General features: G+C 44.0%; 2 protein-coding genes across 2 annotated transcripts; one reads left to right on the top strand and one right to left on the bottom strand.

Annotated features, from left to right (window-relative positions):
- Positions 1-5017: 5017 nt before the first annotated feature.
- LOC134443330 (uncharacterized) lies at positions 5018-5969 on the top strand. Its single transcript, XM_063193177.1, has 2 exons — positions 5018-5518; positions 5615-5969. The coding sequence occupies exons 1-2, from the start codon at positions 5097-5099 to the stop codon at positions 5793-5795; spliced, it is 603 nt and encodes a 200-aa protein (XP_063049247.1). The 5' UTR covers positions 5018-5096; the 3' UTR covers positions 5796-5969.
- Positions 5970-6269: 300 nt separating this feature from the next.
- Positions 6270-10254, bottom strand: LOC134443329 (uncharacterized). Its single transcript, XM_063193176.1, has 6 exons — positions 9384-10254; positions 9078-9264; positions 8241-8362; positions 7879-8107; positions 7047-7199; positions 6270-6726 (listed from the first exon to the last, which is right to left on the bottom strand). The coding sequence occupies exons 1-6, from the start codon at positions 10056-10058 to the stop codon at positions 6452-6454; spliced, it is 1641 nt and encodes a 546-aa protein (XP_063049246.1). The 5' UTR covers positions 10059-10254; the 3' UTR covers positions 6270-6451.
- Between the last annotated feature and the right edge of the window lie 13283 nt (positions 10255-23537).

Here is a 23537-nt window from a genome sequence, read left to right as displayed (position 1 = left end):
AATAATAAATAACAATTAATAATAAGCTTAATTATTAACCATGTAGCCTACATGTGGATAATTCATACAAGTGTATTACACTGACACAATAATATTTATGCAATTTGTGTTACCTTTTCTTACATTGCCTCTTGAAAATATTGGAAATAAATCATGGGCCATCAGACAGCTTTTGCCTCCCTTGTGTATTTGTTACATTGAACCGGTCATCTCACAGCTAATGTGCGGCCCGGCCCCTTGTTTATTTTACTGTATTTTCTTCACTAAAAAAGTTTGGACAGCCCTGGCCTACATAATATTTCTACTAGGCCTATCTATATGAATATTAAGGGTGTAAATAGAACATATGTTACTTTTAATTAATAAAATACATATGTTATGGATAAATAAATGAAAAAGAATATTGTTTATATACCGGTATATTTTTAGCATGCCAATTAAGGATAATATGATGGCATATCGGCCCCAAAAATCGGCCCAAAAAATCGGCTGGTCACATCGGCCATCGGCTGACTCTGACCTCTAAATATCGGCATCGGCATCGGCCATAGAAAAACCCATATCGGTCGGTCTCTAGTACTGAGGCATGCAGTAGTGGCAGCAATGACGCTTCGCTACCCAGAGAAGCTGACAGGGGGGGACAAAGTCGTCAGTTGTCACAGGCCCAGGGTAAAAAGGGGCCCAGTACTGGGACCCCATGACATTGTATGTATTGAGAGCAGGGGCAGAGCTATAGGGAGGGCGAGCAGGGCATTTGCCCCAGGGCCCAGGGCCCTCCCATATTGGTGGTTGAGGGCCTTTTGTAACCTTGGCAGGATATATAGGGGAACCTATAAGTGTCTTGCCCTGGGGCGCTATGTGCATTTGTTCCTCTATTGATTGAGAGGGGGCTGATTTTGGATGATTTTGTCCCGGGCCCAGTCAAAGCTGTCAGCAATGTCACTACGCTACGCTACCTCTGCTGCTCCGATGGCTCCTATGTGGCTCTCAGTCCTGCATAATATAATGATGCACACCAGGGCCGGATTAATGCACAGGCTAGATATGGCTGCAGCCTAGGGGCCCCCACCTGCCAGGGGGCCCCTGATTGGTAAAAAATGAAAAACTGCAGAATCATGACAAGGTGCCATATTGAAAAATGTAACTGTCATGTACAGTGGAGTTGGTATACGTGTTATCATTAACTCCTAGCACGTAAATATGACACTATCTATGTACATTTGTCACAAAATTTGCTCTCCCGGGGGGCCCCACAGCCACCTATAGCCTAGGGGCCCCGTGCTATCTTAATCGGGCCCTGATTGCACATGCGTATTTATGCTAAGCAGAGCTAGCACATTGCAGATGCGTATTTATGCTAAGCAGACCTGATTGATTAGCTCGGCTCGCTGTTTGCTTGGCTGACATCACTGCACAGATGAGGAAGAATGAGTTGCTTGAGGATGCGTTTAGATTGTGTCAGACTAAAATTGACCAAAAGTTATTTTCCCCCCTTAGATATGAAGTGAGTTTTTTCTGTCTTTGTGAACTCTAATGTTGACCTCCTCTGTTGCTGTCAGTTGTTGTCGCACATTGCTCATGTTCCACAAACAGGGGGTTGACAAAATAACTGAGAGACCTGTCATTTTAGTGTTGGAAGTTTAATGGCCCAAGTGTACCAGCCTGTTGGTCAATCTTCATTAATATAACTGCACATTGACCCAGTAAAGTGAAGTGTAAGGGTTCAATTAGCAGGGTAAGAGCGCGGTTATGCCTAATATTTTACAATGCACACAACATTATGGGTGACATGTCAGAGTTCAAAAAGGAGAAATTCTTGGTGCGTGTTTCACTATTGCCTCTTCGACCGAGACAGCAAGTCTTTGTGATGTATCAAGAGCCACAGTATCCAAGGTAATGTCTGCATAGCACCAAGAAGGATGAACCACATCCAACAGGATTAACTGTGGACGCAAGAGGAACTAAATGACAGTAAAATGACAGGAGTCTCAGTTATTTTGTCCACCCCCTGTATGAGACTAGCCAGTAGACCACAGGCTGCAAGTAGGGGAATATTGACTTAACCATTGGTCCTTTCCAAAATTCAAACTCCCATCCTCGACCTGTGATTGTAGCCTTGTATTTTGCTGACGCCTTACCTCTATGGTGAAAACTGTGGTAAAGTTTCCCTGCTGCCAGCGGGCAAAATAACATGAGAATTGCGCTTTTGAGAGATATTGAAATACATTTCTGTTGTCAGTGACGTCACCACGAGGCCACGGGCAGGCGAGGGAGCAAGGGAGCAAGGGAGGACGGGAGAACGGGAATTAAGGATAGAAAGAACCCTAGAGAACAAGGGAGGACGGGAGAACGGGAATTAAGGATAGAAAGAACCCTAGAGAACAAGGGAGGATGGGAGGACGGGAATTAAGGATAGAAAGAACCCTAGAGAACAAGGGAGGACGGGAGGATGGGAATTAAGGATAGAAAGAACCCTAGAGAGCAAGGGAGGATGGGAGTCTGGATATTGAAAAGAACCCTATATTGTCTGACAATGCAAAAGGGAGTTAGGCACATTAGGAAGAACCCTAGATTGGCTGGTAATTCAGATTCTGAGCTTTACATCGCTTACATGGAAATCTGGTAATGCTCGATGAATTCGTGATTTTTTAATTTTTATTTTTTCAATGCATTCACTTTTTAAAGTAGAAAACTGAGAATTCAGCTGTTTATTTTCCTCTTGGCCATTGGAAAGACATAAAGCTGCTGATTAATGCAGTGAGTATGCATCATGAGGTGAGTATGCATCATGAGGTTAATGCAGTGAGTATACATCATGAGGTTAATGCAGTGAGTATACATCATGAGGTTAATGCAGTGAGTATACATCATGAGGTTAATGCAGTGAGTACGCATCATGATATTAATGCAGTGAGTACGCATCATGAGGTTAATGCAGTGAGTACGCATCATGATATTAATGCAGTGAGTACGCATCATGAGGTTAATGCAGTGAGTACGCATCATGAGGTTAATGCAGTGAGTATGTAATGCAGTGAGTATACATCATGAGGTTAATGCAGTGAGTATACATCATGAGGTTAATGCAGTGAGTATTCATCATGAGGTTAATGCAGTGAGTATGCAGTGAGTATTCAGTGAGTATGTATCATGAGGTTAATGCAGTGAGTATACATCATGAGGTTAATGCAGTGAGTATGTATCATGAGGTTAATGCAGTGAGTATGCAGTGAGTATGCAGTGAGTATGTATCATGAGGTTAATGCAGTGAGTATGTATCATGAGGTTAATGCAGTTAATATCAGTGTTAATTTCGTCAACCACGACGATGACGAAAATATTTCGCCGACGCCCCTTTTTCCCTTGACGATGACGAGACGATGACGCACTAAAAATTGCCTCAAGCATATCAAAATATGACGAAAATAAAAAAAATATTTTCGTCAAGGAGACTAAGACGAGACGAAATTTACAAGCCATGGACGAATGGACATTAAAAATATATAATTATTTATAATTAATTTGTAATTTGTAATTGTAATATAGGCCTAAGTGTCTTGAACTTCATAGGTGATTGCGCGCTCACGCTGTGTTGCCTCGCTTGTAGCCTATCTGCTGGCAGCCAATGCATGGCGCTGCTCAGTCAGTAGTTCTGTAGCCTAGTAGTTCAGTGAGTCCATTGAAGTTGAGTTTAGGTCCTAAAACATTCCCAGAAAAAGAGAAAAAATAGCCGACGTTGAGGGAAGTGTTCATTTTGAAACATGTTCAACAACCCTCTTATCCATGACGAAGACATGTGTTTCTGCAGTAGGTAATGACAGTCGCGCCAATCCTCCTCTGATACTGTCATTCTAAACCTCCTCGAGCTTCCACTATTCTCCTTTTCACTTAGGCTGTCTTAGCCCGGCGTTCGTTGTCTGTTCTTTTTTTGTAATGTTTGCTATATTTGTTGTTTAACCATATGAGTAGGCAGCAAGCAAATCATGAAGGTCGGATTTGTGAATTTATTTAAATCAGTCACCGCGGGAGCGCGCGCCAGCAGGGGGAAAGTTGGCCTGTCTAAAGTAACAGAGGCACGGCTACTGTAGCCTAGTTTTGAAAAGAATCAATGGATGGGCGATCGCTAAGGAGTTTTAAACTGTTGACATTTGAAACTTGTTCTCGTCGAGAGCAACGCTAAAAGACCCAAGGAAGTCGACAGCATTTCCGTGCGTCTTCAGCGTCTTCCTAAGTTCCAAAAAGTCTTTCCAGGTCATGCTTATCGAGCCTCGACACCCCCGACAAACAAAACAGCATTAGTGTTTAAATATTTGTATGTGCGTGTCCTCTCTATCGTCCAGTCTGCATACCCCTGCCTAACTATTTTTCCTGGGACTTTTGCAGGGCATACGAAGTGTGCTCGCGCAATCTATTTAAGCCTATTCCACACATGCCGCACGAGTCATTATCGTTCTCTGCTCGCATTGCCAATTGAAAACAAAAACCGCTAACTTGCATAGTCTAACATCAGCAGTATTTTATCTGACTCGTGGTCATCGGGAAGCCACTATTAGGGAGACTTCTTGAATTCATGCAGACTTGGGATGTCTGGTCTTCCCACTGCCGGCAATCTGCAGGCTTTAAAGGAACAGACCACCGCAATTTCATACTTGAATATGTTCTTCCCAGAGGTGAGACGAGATGATACGTCTATGTCCGAGCGCTGTGCGACCTCCCAGTCAGCCAGACGCGCTGCCACTCCTGCTAGCATTTGTGGCTAGGCCCAGTGTTGCTACCAGTATGTTTCGGGGCTGTAGTTAGATGCGACCAAAGTCTTCCACGTTTTTCCTGTTAACGTAGGTTTATATGACCAGTAACATGAAACAAAGCTTGGTTGCGCAAATTCAAACGAGGCTTTCTCTATGCTGTGGAAAGTGTGTACTATAAACGCAGGCGTAGTAATACCTTCTGCGCGCTTCGACAGTGCATTGATACGTTCACTTCTGATTTTTACACCTCCCCGCCCCCCTTACTTCCGTCAATATAACCAGCGTGATAACACAGTCAGGAAGATACAGCGTGTGGAGAGAATTTGCTGAAGTTTACAGCATTTAACAATGGAACATTTTCAAATGGAGGACGTCGATGCTGACGACTGGCTTGTGGCGGATCCGGAGCCATATCTGTTTGAACCGGAATATACCGAGGAGGAGCTAGCACAAATGGACCGGGAGAGGGAAGAAACGCAGGAAGATGAACCGGCTGGGGGCACCATGAGGACACGGGCAAACAGCACTTGGTGGTGCCAGTGTAACTACTGTGCGCAAATGTCAACAGAGGAAGAGAGTTTCTGCTGTACCGAATGGGACCAGGTGCTACCTCCTGTTCAATTAGAAGACACGACGCAATGTATCGCCGCAACAGATGCCTTTGCTGCAATGATTCACCCATCAGTTGTGGACTTCTTCTTCAGACGTGACAAAATCAACTGGAAAAAACGACACACGCCCAGTGGGCCTGATGGCCAGCTATCCTCAGAGTAAGTAGGCTACTGTCTGAAACCATTGCACCATGTTTGTAATCCCATCGTTTGTCAGTAGGCCTACATTTATTTATCATCTCCCTGTTCCCTTAGTCAACAGAGATTGGTGTCCTACCGAATAGTGCTGGAATGGGGACTGCGCGGTGAAACTCTAGGAAGAGGACATCGCAAACCCTTACCATCATGTGTCGTCGAGGCTATACGGCAGCGATACCCCTCCGAGTCCGGTGTGTACCATGGATTCCAAGAAGTGCAGGAAGCTGCGGATCTGTAGATACACTGGACTTGTAACTTGGCTGTGGGCTGTTTTGGGAGTGGGACGCTTCTGATGGCTCACGCTGACCTTTGTCAGTCTGTATAGACCTAGAACCTAGAACTACCAACATGAATAGGCGGGGGCTTTGATGGTTAGCCAGCGCCTGTGTATTTCCTTGAAGTTACAGAAGGACGACAACATTTCTGTCTGTAAATACCATTTATATGTAAATAAACTTGTAGCACACTGTTACTTTGCTTCTTTCTTTTATCTGTAAGATAAGTTCAAATTTACATGAAGTCTGACACTTGGCAAAACGCAATTTATCACAATGAACAGGTTGCCTACATAACATGTAAAATCAAAGCTTACACTTGGTGTATTTGACCTCATAGTGAAATAAGAAAAGAATCTCAGTCAAACCATACTACTATAAAGAGTATTTTATTATTTACAAGAATAGAATTTACAAGAATAGAAAATGGTAAGCAGTATGGTGGAAAAACCCTCACACCAACTGATACTGAACCCGGTTACTGTATTATACATGTTACTTTTGCAGTAGACATTCTGAAGACCAAGTGCAAAGAAAAGGAGAAAAAAAACAAACACAACAAAACAACAAGTCAATTGAAGAGGTCTTTCAAAAATATGTGGTAGCCACTGACACCCAGTTAGTCCTCCTTCTGTGGTGGGCCTTGGAATCTTGAGGTGTGTGATTTCCTGGCATCCTCTTTGCTGGGCTTTGGCACACGAGCAATGTTGGCTGCCAGTTGAGGGATTGGCATATGAAATGCCTTGTCCTTGGGTCGGACTGAGGGGTCACGCCGTCTCTCAAGCACTCGTTCCATGAGATCCTCCCTGAATTTCTGTGTTGTCTCAACATAGATCGGTCTTGAAATCCAACGGCCTGATTGCCTTTTGTGGACAACATTTGTTTTCGGAAGGCCTGAAATGAATATGAACAAAGGAGGTCAAAATACAGAACGTGGTCACTTGTAAATGCATCACATTACACATTTGTTCGAGTTATGGTCTTGAGAGGCCAGGTTTTTTTTAGTTTTTAAAAAAGGGAATATATACCGTCAAAAATATCATTATCATTTGTAGCATTATGAGGTCACCCATGTTTGGGCACTATCTCCCTGGTATGTTTTTCCTGAAAACTTGAAATTATGTGGTCATGATCATGTTTGGAGGGCAGATCTGTGATACCGCTGTTATTACACTATTTCAGTAGTGTGGTACTTATAGTACCGGAGTACCAACCTCCTGCTGCTCTTGCTTGTTCCCGTTCTGTTTCGTGATTCTCGTTGTGGTCCATCACTGCTAGCATAGTGCGTGCCTTCATTGCTGGATATTCAAAATGAAGTCGCTTTGGGCAATACTTCAAGAGGGAATTATGAAACACCTCAAGTTGTCCTGAAACACATGAAAACATAATTAGGAAACACTGTGGTGACGGTAATGCATTCCAGTTTTACTTTCAATGTGTTGAAAGAATATCAGACATGTTTCCTATTCGCATTGGCAATTTAATCTCATCCTTTATGTTTTGCTTTACTTTGGCATTTCAGTTGTTGGTACAAAGTGTCAGTCCTCCCTGAAGATGGCCTTTTTACCTATTGTCCTCATGTCAATAGGGGGTAAACTGCCCATCTCTAAATCCCTCCCCACCCCCGGCCGTTCACAGCCTTTCTTCCCACAATGGATAGTCCCACCTGTGTATGTGGAATTTTTTAAACCTGGTAAAGTTTGAGAATTTGGTGCTAAACCCCCTAGACTCATAATGTGATAATTCCGGAAATCTCTGGGAAGTCTTTATCTTTCCTTAGATGATTGATCCAAAGAGAAACACCTGGATCAATTAGTTTTATGAGTGGCAGAAATTTACCACCAAGATTTACAGTGGAAAAAAGACAATTGGATGTGTGATTTACTATGACTGTGCCATGACTATTATTGTGGATTAGTAACGGTGTATAAAATACATGATGGATACAAGTGCTGTTATTGTGTGGTGGAAAACTCCAGATCCTATTCACAGTCTCACCCATAACTTTCAAGATGTCACTATTTACCATTAGTATCACACACATACCTGTATGTTTGAATAGTGTCATCTGTTGTAAGTCTTTGAGGAAGCGAGTGTCCATCATCATCGACTTCAGGACTTTGTAGGAAGGGGAAGTCACCATTAGCCACCTCTTGCTCCTTTGCTGATCTGCAGGCAGCTCTTTGTGGAAACACGTGTATTCCATGTTATTCTCTTCCCAGCGGTGGACCCCAGTGATGTGGCATAGCAGAGACAACCATCGCCTGAGCAGCTCCTGACAAAATTAGAGTATAGGAGATATTACAACTAACTCAAGTACAAGACAGTAGCTTTTCAGGTGCAACAGCAAAAGGATTCAGAGTAGTCTAACTGGAATGGCAATACAGGTGTGTCTGTAGGCTTGTTACCTTTGGATCTCCTTTGCAGGTGCAACAGCTCCACCACATGTGGTTGGCGATACTCCGGACCCAAGGACCAAGGTCTTTGTACTCCCTCCTGTTGGATGTCGCCACCATTTTCTTTCGAAATCCTGTATAAATCAAACAAAATCTTTTTACCTTCAGTGTTTACCCTTTTATGACTTTCACTTGAGTACCACCCATCCCCCCCCTTTCAACATATGAGAACTTGAGTACCCCCTTTCACATGATGTATACTTGTGATTCAGCATCATTTTAGTCTAATATGTCAATAGTGTACTCTGTATTGTGTACTAAACACATTCCGCAGCCTACAACATTCCTCAAGGAACAACTGTTTAAAAATGAAGGAGATATAGACTAACACAGGGGTCAGGAACCTATGGCTCTCGAGCCACATGTGGCTCTTTTGGGAACTGTATATGGCTCTTATTTATCTGGGGTTGCCAACCATCCCTTGAAATACGGAATGGTCCTATATTTATAAATAAAAGTACAGGTTCCATATTGAGTTGAAACGGAATATGGGACGTTAAAATGTGTTAAAATGCAGGAAATTACATCTAAGAAATACAACATTTTCTGGGGGAGGACCCCCAGACCCTCGCCATAATGAAGTTGACAGTTGGCAACCCTATACTTACCTGTTATCAATAAAAGTAATAACTTGACAGTAAGATTGTTGGGCTCAATTGAAATGCTTTTAATGGTATTCAGTGTTTTTTAAATGGTATGGCTCCCGTGAAATTTTCTTTTTTTAAATTTGGCGTTTATGGCTCTCTCCACCAAAAAGGTTCCTGACCCCTGGACTAACAGAACACAAACCTTTTGCAACATGCCACGGGTCAAACTGATGAATGAGCTCAGGATAATCCTCTCTCATAATTTTCCGGATGGAGGGATGCCGATCCGTGGTGACAACTGTAACATTGATCCCCTCATCCAGGATGTTGTCCAGGCCTTTCCTGAAACCCAATGGTTCCATGGCAGCAGAACTTGAGGCCTGAGACACCTGTGGAGCACAAATATATATGGATGAGGGAATCTTATATGCAGTTTATGCGTTGGTTACAGAGCTGTATGACAGTTCTCGTAGAACTGACCATGTTTTGTGACAATTCACAGTCTTACCTGCATCAGCTCAAACCCCACAATCTGCTTTGTCGCGTCATCCATGAAAGAATATGTATTATATTTGCTGGAATGCCCAGGGCTGTCGCTTCTGCCATCACCACATAGCTGCACTCCCTCGCCGTCCTGTGATTGGCAGATAAGCCTGGCTTTGATGATGTCCTCCTGTGTTCTGTATGCTTGTTCAATCACTGGGATCAGGTAAGTCCTCTGGACCTCGTTGTACCATGTTTTGTGGGGCAACTGCAGGTTGAGAAGTCCTGCCCAGTCAGCAATATCGGTGTATGTTGCACCAGTGAAGAGGATTGCGGCCTGTGCCAATAAGTTGTTTTCTGGCATCCCACGGACTTCTGGACATGACTCCCATTTTCCCACATGACCACGGTCACATTGCCATTTCACTCTAATTCTGCTACCACAGCATGATATAGATTGATGGACGTCACACGTCGCGGAATGGCACTCTGGGCATCTTTGAAACAGCTCCATGAGATTGGCCTCATCCACGATCCACTTCCGACCCCTCCATCCTCTGAGTTGTTCAGGGAGGCTTGAGGAACTTCCTGTGGCGGATGTTGAGGGGCTGGTATCTGGAGCATAACTGCTGTCTGCAGGATCAAGGGCAGTCTCAGAGGTCATGCTGACATCAAAGTCCGATGTTGCACTCATGTCCATTGCTGTAGCTCCAATGAGGTGTGGATCCTGATGTAGATAAATGAGAATATAAGAATAGATCTTATATCACTGTAACTTCAGGTACATCAATACATTTACACTCACACTTCTATTCATCCCAACACAAGCTGTTCACCATACTTGTCAGTGTATTCCAGTCACACTCACACCCCATAGCTAACTTCACAAACATGCATGCATACATACTGGTACATACAGGGCCCTAAATTAACGCACGCCAACACGCCAAATGCGGGTGAAAAATCATTTTGGCTGGTAGAAAAAATCATCCACAAGCCAAATTGGCCGGTAGCGCGCGCCCGACTGAACGTTAAACAGCTGCCCGCACAGATCTGTAGCTGCCGTCTGATGAACGTTAAAACGTCGCCTACATTACCCATGAACATTAGTCCTACCGTCATGATGTAGCCCACACCCATTGGCTGACCGTTAATCACAATAAGGCAGCCTCACATCCATTGGCTGCGTGTTTGATACCCGCGCGCCGCTCGAACTAGTGTTAATAAAATATGTTCAATGAGCGGACTAGCGCCGATTACTTTGGTTTCGTAGGTTTGTCAGATGAAAAATAATGTGGCAGTGGTTAAAGCACGGTTATGAATGCAAGTAATAGCAGCGTAACTGTTGTGATGGTGAAATAGAGTATTGGTGGAGCGAAAACGGCGTGAGTGCGTGAAGGGACAGGACAGCTGTCTGTCAAAACAGTGTCGTTGCCGTCAGAAGCCGTCTGATATTTGCGAGGTCCTCGCAACTACAAACGATGGAGTTGTCGTATCCTAATAACGCCCACGCCATCGCAAAGACCCTGCACGAGTTTGACATGGATATACGAGTAAGTGAAAAAAAAAGATAACAAAAACTAGCGACAAAAGTAACAAAGTAGCCTAAGCGTGGTGTCCGTGGTGTTATTGGATATCTAGTTGACATAGCGTAACGGTAATTGTCATTCCAAGCGCATCGTAAGTAAACCTAATATTAATTTGACCTGGAGGAACTTGAAGGTGTCACGCAGCAGCAGCATAAACACACAATGCAGACATCATTCACGCACTGTGTAGGTGTGTGTGTGTGTGTGTGTGTGTGTGCGCGCGCGCGCGCGGTTGTCTCCTGTCCTTCTCCTCTCCTTCTCCTTCTCCTCCCTTCATCTCTTCTCCCCTTCACCTGTCTTCTGTGCATTGTCCATGGTATTTGGCCCACTGTGTGTGAAGTGATGCTGTGTATGGGATATGTGGTTTTGCAGTGTTTGGTTGTGTGTGTGTTTGGCTAGTGTATGTTGAAAGTCTGGTATGTGTGTGACATTAGTGTTGAAGGCATTTTTTGAGGTTTGGGTGATGGTGTGTGAGGTAATAGGCTAGTGTTTGGCTGTCTGTGCAGTATATGGAAAGGGAATGAAAAAATAATGAAATGCAGGTAATAAAAATATAATTACTAAATCATTATAGAATAGACTGAATTATATTGAGTATAATATTTATATTGTTTATCTGTGTTGGAGGACATAGCCTAGTTTAATAAAATAATTAAAAGCAACATAATTAACGCATGGTTTATTTTGGTGAGAAAAAAATGGCTAGTTGACCTTCCATTTGGCTAGTAAGAAAAAATGTCTACTAGCCAAATTGGCTGGTGGTGGAAAAAGTTAATTTAGAGCCCTGGGTACATACATACTACATATACATTACAAACTGTAACTTTACAGGAAAAAAGTTTACTTGTTTTTTTTAATGCTCATCTATAATCGAACTTATCGGTCACTCACATCATATATAAGGCTTTTTCGTGGACTATGGGTGGTGGCCATTGTAGATGATGAAGAGGCAGTGTTCTGGTCAGGAAACATTCAAATATAAGTATAGGTCGCAATTCAGTTATCTATTCAGTTACACTAATATATATATATATATATATATATATATATATATATATATATATATATATATATATATATATAAAAAAAAACATGAACATTTCTTAGCTTACTGATCGCATTGTCCAGGTGGGAGCGAGGACAGCTCTTTTGGGATGACGCGTTTGTGAAGGACTGCCTAGGTGGACAGGCATGGGTGCTCTGATTTTAGCTGTTGTCTCCTCAGGTTTTTGCTTCTCAGGGGTTGAATGAGGTAAAGCCTCAGGGAAATCCTCCGGTCCAGGCAAATCATGTATTTCCTGTGTAACATTGACCACACAAACAGATTTTTAGATTACTCTTTTCAAATACAGCAGAAATCACTACAACACTTATCAGATTTTACAAAGTCACTACGTAGGGCATTATATAGACAGACATAGACATAGAACCTGTGCATTTTATGCCTAACCAGTAATCCCTCCCCCCAACCCACTTTGGCCAACTGCTCACTAAAATCGTAGGTTCCCCATAGCAGTACACTGCCACGACACACACACACACACACACACGTTTTCACAAGAATCAGGCTGTGCAGCATGGTGTTGAAGATATGGTCAATTGGGGGTGATCTTTTTTCAATATAAATGGATCGAACGATCAAAATCATAAACATCCCCCTCAGTCGACTCACTAGACCTAGGCCCCTGTAGACCGAGGCTACCAGGACATTGCCATGGCATGAACTACACGCGACGTGTAGTTGCCTGTGACCAAGAAGTATTACTAAATATTCATACTGTGCAATATGATGCTGTAGATACAGCGCATGTATGGTCAATGGAAGACAATCAGTACCAATGATAAATTGAGATCGCCCTCCTCCCTGCACAGTCGTTCACTGATGTTATATACCGAGGCTACCCTCACTAGTAGCCGGACACCGGTAGTCTGACACATTGGTAAATATTCAGGCGTTGTAGAATGGTACTGTAGATACACCGCATTTATGAGCTTTTCAATGAACAAAGTTGAAAGTCTGTTCAACAACATCATAACGGATTGAAGCGTCAAACACATATCATATTGCTAGGCTATACAACGCCGTCAGACAACGCTAGGCTTCACTTCCCCTCCCTGCACAGTCGTTCACTGATGTTATATACCGAGGCTACCCTCACTAGTAGCCGGACACCGGTAGTCTGACACATTGGTAAATATTCAGGCGTTGTAGAATGGTACTGTAGATACACCGCATTTATGAGCTTTTCAATGAACAAAGTTGAAAGTCTGTTCAACAACATCATAACGGATTGAAGCGTCAAACACATATCATATTGCTAGGCTATACAACGCCGTCAGACAACACTAGGCTTCACTTCCCAAAAATGAAGTGCAGAAAGGATACTTACAATGTTGACCGGAGCCTCTCTGTATAGGATGCGCAATTTCTGGATTGACGGTGTAGCAGTGTCTTTTAGCCGTTTTCCAGTCTCGGTGTAGTCCTCATCTGTGAAATGTTCGGAGCACACTCTCCAGGTCCTCACAACATCCAACGGAGTTGATATGTCCAACTCTAAAGCTGCCAGCCAAACTCTCCGCCGTTTGTAATGAATTGGAATGGTGTGAAACACCACGGGGCTGTAAACCCTGGGTTTGTTGCCACAACCCGGCACGATGCACGTTAAAACCATTGCTGATGTTCTTCTTTGATTATAGCTTGCTAACAAATGCTTCCTCCGTAGACCACTGAAGTTTCTCACGTTGGCTGTGTTATGGTGGAAGTCAGTGGGTGAGGGGCGGGGGATGGGGAGGAGGTGTAAAACTCAGAAGTGAACGTATCAATGCACTGTCGAAGCGCGCAGAAGGTATTACTACGCCTGCGTTTATAGTACACACTTTCCACAGCATAGAGAAAGCCTCGTTTGAATTTGCGCAACCAAGCTTTGTTTCATGTTACTGGTCATATAAACCTACGTTAACAGGAAAAACGTGGAAGACTTTGGTCGCATCTAACTACAGCCCCGAAACATACTGGTAGCAATACTGGGCCTAGCCACAAATGCTAGCAGGAGTGGCAGCGCGTCTGGCTGACTGGGAGGTCGCACAGCGCTCGGACATAGACGTATCATCTCGTCTCACCTCTGGGAAGAACATATTCAAGTATGAAATTGCGGTGGTCTGTTCCTTTAAGTCCCGCGGTCAGGTGAAGAAGAGCATGTAGCTTCCTCCGTGATCAAACTCAAAATGAAATATAATATGCAGCAGCTTCTAATGCACGAGAGAGAGAGAGAGAGAGAGAGAGAGAGAGAGAGAGAGAGAGAGAGAGAGAGAGAGCAGCCTGCACCTGTGTGTGTGTGTGTGTGTGTGTGTGTGTGTGTGTGTGTGTGATGCTCTTTTGCTCTATGATGTCGAAATTACTGATTTGGGTTTTGGTGGAAAATGACCAAGTAACAAGGTGAATATTTGCTGCAATAGGCAATATTAGTAATACTTTGTGAAATAACAATAGCCATTGTAGGTTATTTATTTTACACAATATTGACTAAAATGACTAAAAATTGAAATGTTGACTAAAATTTGAAATGTTGACTAAAATGACTAAAATGACTAAAATTTGACAATGACTAAAATTGATTTTCGTCATTTTGACTAAGACTAAGACTAAATTGGGAAGGCAATGACTAAAATATGACTAAGACTAAAAATCATTTTCGTCATTGTGACTAAGACTAAGACTAAATCAAAAAAAGCTGACGAAATTAACACTGGTTAGTATGCACCATGATATTAATGCAGTGAGTATGCAGCATGAGGTTAATGTAGTGAGTATGCATCATGAGATGAGTATACATCATGAGATTAATGCAGTGAGTATGCATCATTATGTTAATGCAGTGAGTGAGTATGTATCATGAGGTTAATGCAGTGAGTATACATCATGAGGTTAATGCAGTGAGTATGTATCATGAGGTCGCTAATTGGACGCACTGTGTGGGTTTCTTATTTGCAGTAGGTACCTGGCGTGAACCCAAGAGAGCACCTCTGCCTATATCATCACTCTGCACCAGTGATTTGGGGTGCTGACATGCAAGCTGACATGCAAAGACGACTGAGTAGTATAAAGAGGTGTTCCACTTGGTGTTAAACGGTAATAAAGAAATATTTACCTGCATGTGTTGTGTGTCGCTTGTTTTCATGAATTCTAACTGTGCTGACTGTGGAGGGTGAAAATAAAAAAAACAGGTGCTACATGGAAGTCAGTGCATTTAATTATACCCAAGAGTCTCGATATCTCTCACTAGATGTTTGTGTTCAATGTGAGAGATTTTAATTGGAGACGCCATGCAGTCCCCCATGACTGTGCTGTTGATATCTCACTAGAAGGACCATTTTATCAGTTTGTGATGTGCTTTGAATAAAACGTTGATCTTGGTTTTAAACCATACCTGTCAACTTTGAGCTACCCAAAATCTGGGAAAATTCCCACATTTTAAGCCAAAATCCAGGAAATTTTCTAAAGGGCAAATTCTGACAGTCATCAACGGGATGACGGAGACGGATCGGACGGTGTGTTCTACTCTGCTTTTCACAACAGCGCGCGTGCAAAGACAGTACGCTCTCCTGTCTAAAATCTCTCAGCACACGTTTTACAGCGTGGAGAAACAGTGCAATGAGCGCAATGAGTTTCTTCTTGTTGTTTTGCCACACAAGTTGTTCGTACAAAACTTAGTGCTGGTACAGGTTGTGATTAGGTTACTGTAATCGCATGATTCGCTGTTCCGAGGCTGTTTTATGAGTTGCATGAACTGACGGTTTCTGAGGAAATGAGTGGGTGCACAAGCACTACGGAGCTCGATGGTGAAAGCTTGTATTTTCAAGGAACTTAAATTCTTGGTGTCATTTCTGGCATATAGTCTTCTAGCAGGTAGCTTGATAAGCAGACCCTCTGTATCTCTCTTCAAGAGGAGGTGTGGCTTGTCGGACAGGGCCATGGGTATAATTAGCCTTACTGGACCGAGAGTGTTTTTTGATAATGTGAAAAATCCGGGATATTTCCGGGAAAAAAATCAAATCTGGAAAAGTCGGGAAATGAGTAAAAATTAGGGAGTTTCCCGGGAGATGAGGGATGGTTGACAGCCTATGACAGGTATGTTTTAAACCCGTTCAGTGTCCTCTTTCGGCATCCTCTCTGGGTAGTTACAACTACTGTAACTGTACTGGGGTGCATTTCTCAAACCAAAGTTACTTACTACAATAGCTATTTTGTTGTTTTTCAATGTGTTTTCCCATTGGCAACTACCAAAGTTGCTAACAGGCTAACAACTACTCTTTTGGGAAAGGCACCCCAGTACTGTACTTTAGCTACATGATTTTGCTCTAACATTGAACAAAGACATTCAGTTGTGCATTTCCTTACAGGTAGAGGAGCTGACTGCAGTCAGGTGAGCTCATCAGTGCATGTGGCTCTCCCGCCCATGGAGGTAGTATGAGAACTGAAGAGAGTGAATAAGTCCCGCCTCCAGTCAATTCAGCCAAAATTGAAGACATTTTTCAGCTTCAAAGATGGAGTCGTTTCCGCCGACAGTTTACTCAGCCAATTACGTGCCACGTTATTGTCTGACTTACGGTTAATCAGAAAGCTATATGGAAGACGGGCGTTGGATGCATGGAGGTATTATAAGTTGCCCAACCACAGACCTGAAAGGGTTGCGCACCCACCAATCATCATGAGCGAAGTGGATGTCGGAAATGCGAAAATTGTGACTTGCTAATTGGCGAAGCTAACCAGCCAAATCCTGCCCTGCCTCCCCACTCTTCTCCACCTCTTCCACCCGCCCACCCGCCCACCCTGGAGGAGGAGGAGGATGAGAGAAGAAGAGGAGGAGGAGGAGGAGGATGAGAGAAGAAGAGGAGGAGGAGGAGGAGGATGAGGAGGAGGATGAAGAATGAAGAGGAGGAGGAGGAGGAGGAGGAGAGACGAAGAATGAGGAGGAGGAGGAGGAGGAGAGACGAAGAATGAAGAGGAGGAGGAGGAGGAGAGACGAAGAATGAGGAGGAGGAGGAGGAGAGACGAAGAATGAAGAGGAGGAGGAGGAGGAGGAGAGACGAAGAATGAAGAGGAGGACGAGGAGAGACGAAGAATGAAGAGGAGGACGAGGAGAGACGAAGAATGAAGAGGAGGAGGAGGAGGAGGAGGAGAGACGAAGAATGAAGAGGAGGAGGAGGAGGAGAGATGAAGAATGAAGAGGAGGAGGAGGATGAGAGAGGAAGAGGAAGAGGAGGAGGAGGAGAGAAGAAGAGGAGGAGGAGGATGAGAGAGGAAGAGGAGGATGAGAGAGGAAGAGGAAGAGGAGCAGAAGGAAGAGGAGGAGAAGACAGTGGAGGAGGAAGAGGAAGAGAGGAAGAATGAAGAGGAGGAGGAGGATGACAGAGGAAGAGGAGGAGGAAGAGGATGAGAGAGGAAGAATGAAGAGGAGGAGGAGGATGACAGAGGAAGAGGAAGAGGAGGAAGAAAACGAGGAGGAGAAGGAAGAGGAGAGGAGGAGGAAGACGAGGAGAATATAGCGGAGGAGGAAGAGGTGGAGGAGGAGGAGGAAGATGAGAGAGGAAGAGGAGAAGGAGGAGGAAAACGAGGAGGAGAAGGAAGAAGAGGAGAAGACAGTGGAGGAGGAGGAGGAAGAGGAAGAGAATGGAGGAAGAGAGGAGGAGGAAGACGAAGAGAATGGAGGAAGAGAGGGAGGAGGAGGAAGAGAAAGAGATAAAGTAACAACACGAAGACAGCAATTACGAGTCGTGACTATAATTTCCGTCACTTTTCATTATAAACACATGAGGTCAATGTACAAGTACACAGCAAGAAACTGAGAATAGACATGAGATATCACACAGTACTGTAAACACAAGGCCTTGCGGAGGAGAGAATAGACGTGAGATGATATCACTGAGTACAGCACTGTAAAAACAAGGCCTTGTGGAGGAGACAATAGACGTGAGATGACATCACTGTACACAGTACAGTAAACACAAGGCCTTGCGGAGGAGACAAACTGACAGAGAAATAAAAGACACGAGACAAGAGATAATTACATTAGAAACACATCAGAGCTTTGGATGAGAGGAGCTGACAAGAAGGTGGAGAAGAGAGGAGAGGAACTGAGGAGAGGAATTGAGGAGAGGAGAGGAGAGGAGAGGAGAGGAGAGGAGAGGAGAGGAGAGGAGAGGAGAGGAGAGGAGAGGAGAGGAGAGGAGAGGAGAGGAACTGAGGAGAGGAGAGGAGAGGAACTGAGGAGAGGAGAGGAGAGGAACTGAGGAGAGGAGAGGAGAGGAGAGGAGAGGAGAGGAGAGGAGAGGAGAGGAGAGGAGAGGAGATGAGATGAGAGGAGAGAGGAGAGGAGAGGAGAGGAGAGGAGAGGAGAGGAGAGGAGATGAGAGGAGAGGAGAGAGGAGAGGAGAGGAGAGGAAGAGGAGGAGGAGAGGAGAGGAGAGGAACTGAGGAGAGGAAAGGAGAGGAGAGGAGAGGAACTGAGGAGAGGAGAGGAGAGGAGAGGAGGAGGAGAGGAGAGGAGAGGAACTGAGGAGAGGAACTGAGGAGGGGAGAGGAGAAGAGAGGAGAGGAACTGAGGAGAGGAGAGGAGAGGAGAGGAACTGAGGAGAGGAGAGGAGAGGAGAGGAGAGGAGAGGAGAGGAGAGGAACTGAGGAGAGGAGAGGAGAGGAGGAGAGGAGAGGAGAGGAGAGGAGAGGAGAGGAGAGGAGAGGAGAGGAACTGAGGAGAGGAGAGGAACTGAGGAGAATGTGTTTTAAAAATCTACCGAGGAGAGGAGAGGAGAGGAGAGGAGAGGAACTGAGGAGAGGAGAGGAGAGTAGAGGAGAGGAGAGGAGAGGAACTGAGGAGAATGTGTTTTAAAAATCTACCAAGGAGAGGAACTGAGACTAGCTAATAGAATACGGGGCCTTGTAGAATACGAGGATATAGCCTACTGTTATTTATTTAACCAATAACATGTGACTGCCAATGAAAGAGAGATCTTCAGCAGAATAGATTATTGCATTTTTAACACACTAGTGCAGGGTTTCCCAAACTGGGGTGCGTGCACCACTGGGGGTGCGCGGCCTGCCTTAAGGGGGTGCGCGAGCTGAATAGAGCAATGGCGCATATGGTAGTTTTTATCCACATTAAGTAGTTTTTAATTGTATGGTGCATTGTATGCTGGAAGGGTCCATCTGAAGTGTAGTTTAATTCCAAGACTATTGGAAAAGAGGATTCCCCAAAAATGACTGTGCTTAATATGCAGTGAATGAGCAGTGAATTCATACTTGCGTGGCCATCAGCACACCAAAATATTCGCTCAGGGGGTGCGCGAACCACATTGAAATGTACAAGGGGGTGCGCAGGGGGAAAAGTTTGGGAACCCCTGCACTAGTGTATACCGTGTGTGAAAGGAAAAGACTGGAGACCACATTATCCCATTGCAAACATAATGTGAAGGCCTGTAAAAAAGCGGGACATTCGCAACAGCTGAATACAAACTAGATGATTTCATTATGAACATGTGAGAGGCTGTGGAAGCACTAGTTATGGAGGAGCAGAAACGCAGAGGAGCTTATTTACAGCATACGGCTGTTGTGCTCTTCAGGGAGTGTGTGTGTGTGTGTGTGTGTGTGTGTGTGTGTGTGTGTGTGTGTGTGTGTGTGTGTGTGTGTGTGTGTGTGTGTGTGTGTGTGTGTGTGTGTGTGTGTGTGTGTGTCTTGTGCTCTTCTGGGAGCTCGTCAGTACCCGCTAAGCTGGAGTGGAGAAGACAAAGCTGAGGTTCCCATTGTTACATGTCGGGGTGTGTGTGTGTGTGTGTGTGTGTGTGTGTGTGTGTGTGTGTGTGTGTGTGTGTGTGTGTGTGTGTGTGTGTGTGTGTGTGAGTGTGTGTGGTGTGTGTGTGTGTGTGTGTGTGTGTGTGTGTGTGGGTGTGTGTGTTTGTTTGTTTGTTTGTGTGCGTGCGTGCGTGCGTGCGTGCGTGTGTGTGTACGTGCGTTCATGTGTGTGCCTGCATGTGTGTGTGTGAGTTTGTTTTCGTGTGTGTGGTTCTTTTGTCTTTGTTGTGTCTCAAGACTCCATAAATAAATAAATAAATAAATGAATAATTAAATAAATAAATAAAAGGCTTCAACACTTCACCGTCTGTTGCCTTCACTTCAGCAGTCCATTGTTCTCTCTCCCTCCATCTCTCTCTCTCCCTCTCTCTCTCTCTCTCTCTCTCTCTCTCTCTCTGTCTCTCTCTCTTTGTCTCTGTCTCTAGCGAGGAGGAGGAGGAGAAGATCTGAGCGCCATCTTTTTCCATTTTCATCATCGCATACCGTTTGTGCTCCGGGGTTAATCTGAGTCAAAAGGGCACCGCCACCAGAGATATGGAATAAATAAAGCATCTATATACATAAGAGCAGAGATGAGAACTAAAACATTTATACTGAACATAAAGCATCTATACTAGTGCTGTGCATTGGCACTGCCCTCTAGTGGTGTGCATTGGCACTGCCCTCACGATTCGATTCGATTACGATTCGGGAGGTAGCAATTCGATTTGATTCAATTCTACAATGCATTGCAATGCATTACATTTCTACTGAAAGCAAAGCAAATATGTCATCAGTCATGATGAGGCAATACAAGTAGTCAGATACTGAGCAACATTTTATTGGCTGTTTTCTGTATCAGTCTTGCAGTTTTCAATGCTTTGAACTGCTTTTATTTAATATAACATTCATTTGCTCCGGAAGTTAAAGCGTGCTCCTCACGGTAAACGGTAAAGCGCTTTCATGCACTTTTGACACGTGACGAGGTTTGCGCAGTTTTCCCGCCGTGTCTGCGATTTTGTTTTGTCATAGCGCATTTCTGTTACTAAATGCAAATATGCTTTGCTGTGCCCTAACCAAAACCTCCCCTAAACCTAACTTGTCAGTAAAGCAATGTTTCTGCTGCTTTACGTTTGCCAAGAACAGTGAGACTAGGCGAATTTCTACCTAAATTGTGCCTAAACCAAAACCATCCCCAAACCTAACGTGTCACAGGGCGTTGTGGAGCACGCCTTAACTTGGAAATTGGAGACACGCGATAGTGGGTTCAAATGCTATAGTCCCAACAGATGTGCAGTAATAGTATTTTCTGTCCAGTAGGTTAGGATGATTCAGAAGGCCACTGAGATCCACAGTATATGATCGGAGTGTCCCTCAGGCCAGGGTTGTGGTTAGGGTTAGGGTCCCTTACACCAGTGTTTCCCAACCTTTTTTGACTCGCGTACCCCCTAAGCCTTTTTGTTGTACCATGAGTACCCCCTTTCCCATGCTCTCTATATCTATTCCTTTATCCCAATATGACTGAAGTCCATTCAATTGTCATTATCACATTTTTCCACATACCCCCTGAGGTGTGCTCGCGTACCCCTAGTGGTCCACGTACCCCTGGTTGGGAAACACTGCATTAGGCCTCCGACTTGTACCGCCTATCGCGACTTTGCATGTTAACTTGTATGCTATGCTGCATGCTATCTCCATCGCCAGCCACATAGGCACAGCATGTGAAGCCAGCTCCTAATCCAGTGTTCAACTATGACCCTCTGACCTTTGACCCTTGTAGGCCCAGAGATCCAGAGGGTAGTCGGCAACCCCGTGTGGAATGGATCACGCTCATCTTGAAAGATGTTATTGGTTGCACTGTCTTTAGGTATGGGCCTTTGGCATATACAAGTCCTCAACCTTTTTGAACAAACATGGACTATTGCTGCCCATTGCCAACTGCTTCCAGTTTCCAATCTCACACCAATCTATTTCAGAACAGGTGCACACTCAAAATGTAAAAGCTCAATGAAAAGAAAGGTTGAAACGCACACCGATGACCTCCCTTTCAATCCCTTTTCATTTCGAAACGATTCGAGCCAACACGGCCCCTTCTCTACCGGATTTAATGGCTGTATTTTGTTTTTTCCTGAGTGATCAAGACATTTAAGCGGTTAAATATGTTGTTAAAAGGTCAGTAAACATTGTGTCAAAGTATATTTGTTTGAAGCTTTCCTATGAAAAGATATACTCACAAATCTGTCAAAACTGCAGAGGTTAACTCACTTTCGTGATATACTGTATTACATGGTTTCAACTTTGTAATGACATATTACTAGTATTGTACTTATGTCTGTAATAGTACTTCAACTTCGACTTTATACACCATTGACCCTACTCTATATAGTTACACCAAGACTGGTCTCGAGCGCTACTACACCACTGACCCTACTCTATATACAGTATATACCACTATGCTAAGCTACTCAGTCTGTCCATATGACTCTATATATATATATACCACTATGCTAAGCTACTCAGTCTGTCCATATGACTCTATATATATATACCACTATGCTAAGCTACTCAGTCTGTCCATATGACTCTATATATATACCACTATGCTAAGCTACTCAGTCTGTCCATATGACTCTATATATATACCACTATGCTAAGCTACTCAGTCTGTCCATATGACTCTATATATATACCACTATGCTAAGCTACTCAGTCTGTCCATATGACTCTATATACCACGGCAGTCTGGAATCTCCCATTGTGACGCGCTAAATTGGGTATTGATTAACTGTCTATATATGCACACCTGAAGTAGTCCCACTATTAGGTCACTTTTCTGACCGCATAACTCCAGTGTATCAATGCGCCAAGGCACGCACGTTCATAAATTACACACAAAAAAGTTGCAAGCATTACGCGCTGAATTGACACATGTTGCATCGCGCGTCTGGAAACACCAGCAATGTATGGTGAATCAGGAGCAAATCTTAGTAGGCCTAATCACATTTCAAACATGTTTATTTCTCCCAACTGACCATCAGTCTGTCAACTTTGTGATAGCGAGAGAGAGAGAGAGAGAGAGAGAGAGAGAGAGAGAGAGAGAGAGAGAGAGAGATTCCCTGCGCAAAGTAAGGGACGCCCGTTTCACGTGGGCGTTTCTTCCCCTTTCCTGTGGTTGTGACGTTTATTAGTTGAGAGAGTAGCGTAACTTGTGAAAAGTATGGGATATTTTCGGATCAATAACTATGGGAACGCAGTGAAATTAAATCAAAGGGAGTTTCCTATGGGATGAGAGCAGATTGACGAGGTGCCTGTTTTAATGAAGTTAATGGCGAGGCGAGGCATTTAGAATGTCGCCAAGATGCGCGGGGTATTTTTTTTTTATCTACTGAGATCTGTAGGCTACATTTGTAGGAGTCATGCCAACTGTTGCATAATCTAGTGGGCAAGTCAGACGCGCCCATATATCGGATGGGTAGAACATTGAGGTGACTGACTTGACAACCAAATGCGATAGAATTAACGACTGGCTCTTGACTTGACAACCGAATGCGATAGAACTATCAACGGTGTCTTGGCCATAGCAACCTTCAATTTAGAATTAGCAACGGCAGTTCGCCAGAAAGTTATGAAAAGAACCTTCTTGAGGCGGAAGGAAGTAGTTATACAGAAAACCTTTGTTTTAGCCAATAAAACATCGAAATAATTCCTCAAATAAATTTCAGACAGTGTGGCAACCGTGGTATAAGCGGGATAATTGACTTCACGG

The sequence above is a fragment of the Engraulis encrasicolus genome, unplaced genomic scaffold (assembly GCF_034702125.1).
Source record: "Engraulis encrasicolus isolate BLACKSEA-1 unplaced genomic scaffold, IST_EnEncr_1.0 scaffold_30_np1212, whole genome shotgun sequence".
Lineage (NCBI taxonomy): Eukaryota > Metazoa > Chordata > Actinopteri > Clupeiformes > Engraulidae > Engraulis > Engraulis encrasicolus.
This window is presented reverse-complemented; position numbering and strand designations above follow the sequence as displayed.

Bases quoted from the DNA above. Each gene is read 5' to 3' on its own strand.
- LOC134443330 (XM_063193177.1), top strand. From the start codon at position 5,097: ATGGAACATTTTCAAATGGAGGACGTCGATGCTGACGACTGGCTTGTG. The intron at 5,519-5,614 runs GTAAGTAGGCTA...CTGTTCCCTTAG, and splicing joins GATGGCCAGCTATCCTCAGA to TCAACAGAGATTGGTGTCCT.
- LOC134443329 (XM_063193176.1), bottom strand. From the start codon at position 10,058: ATGGACATGAGTGCAACATCGGACTTTGATGTCAGCATGACCTCTGAG. The intron at 9,265-9,383 runs GTAAGACTGTGA...TGTGCTCCACAG, and splicing joins TGGGGTTTGAGCTGATGCAG to GTGTCTCAGGCCTCAAGTTC. The intron at 8,108-8,240 runs GTAACAAGCCTA...TAATTTTGTCAG, and splicing joins CCTGCAAAGGAGATCCAAAG to GAGCTGCTCAGGCGATGGTT.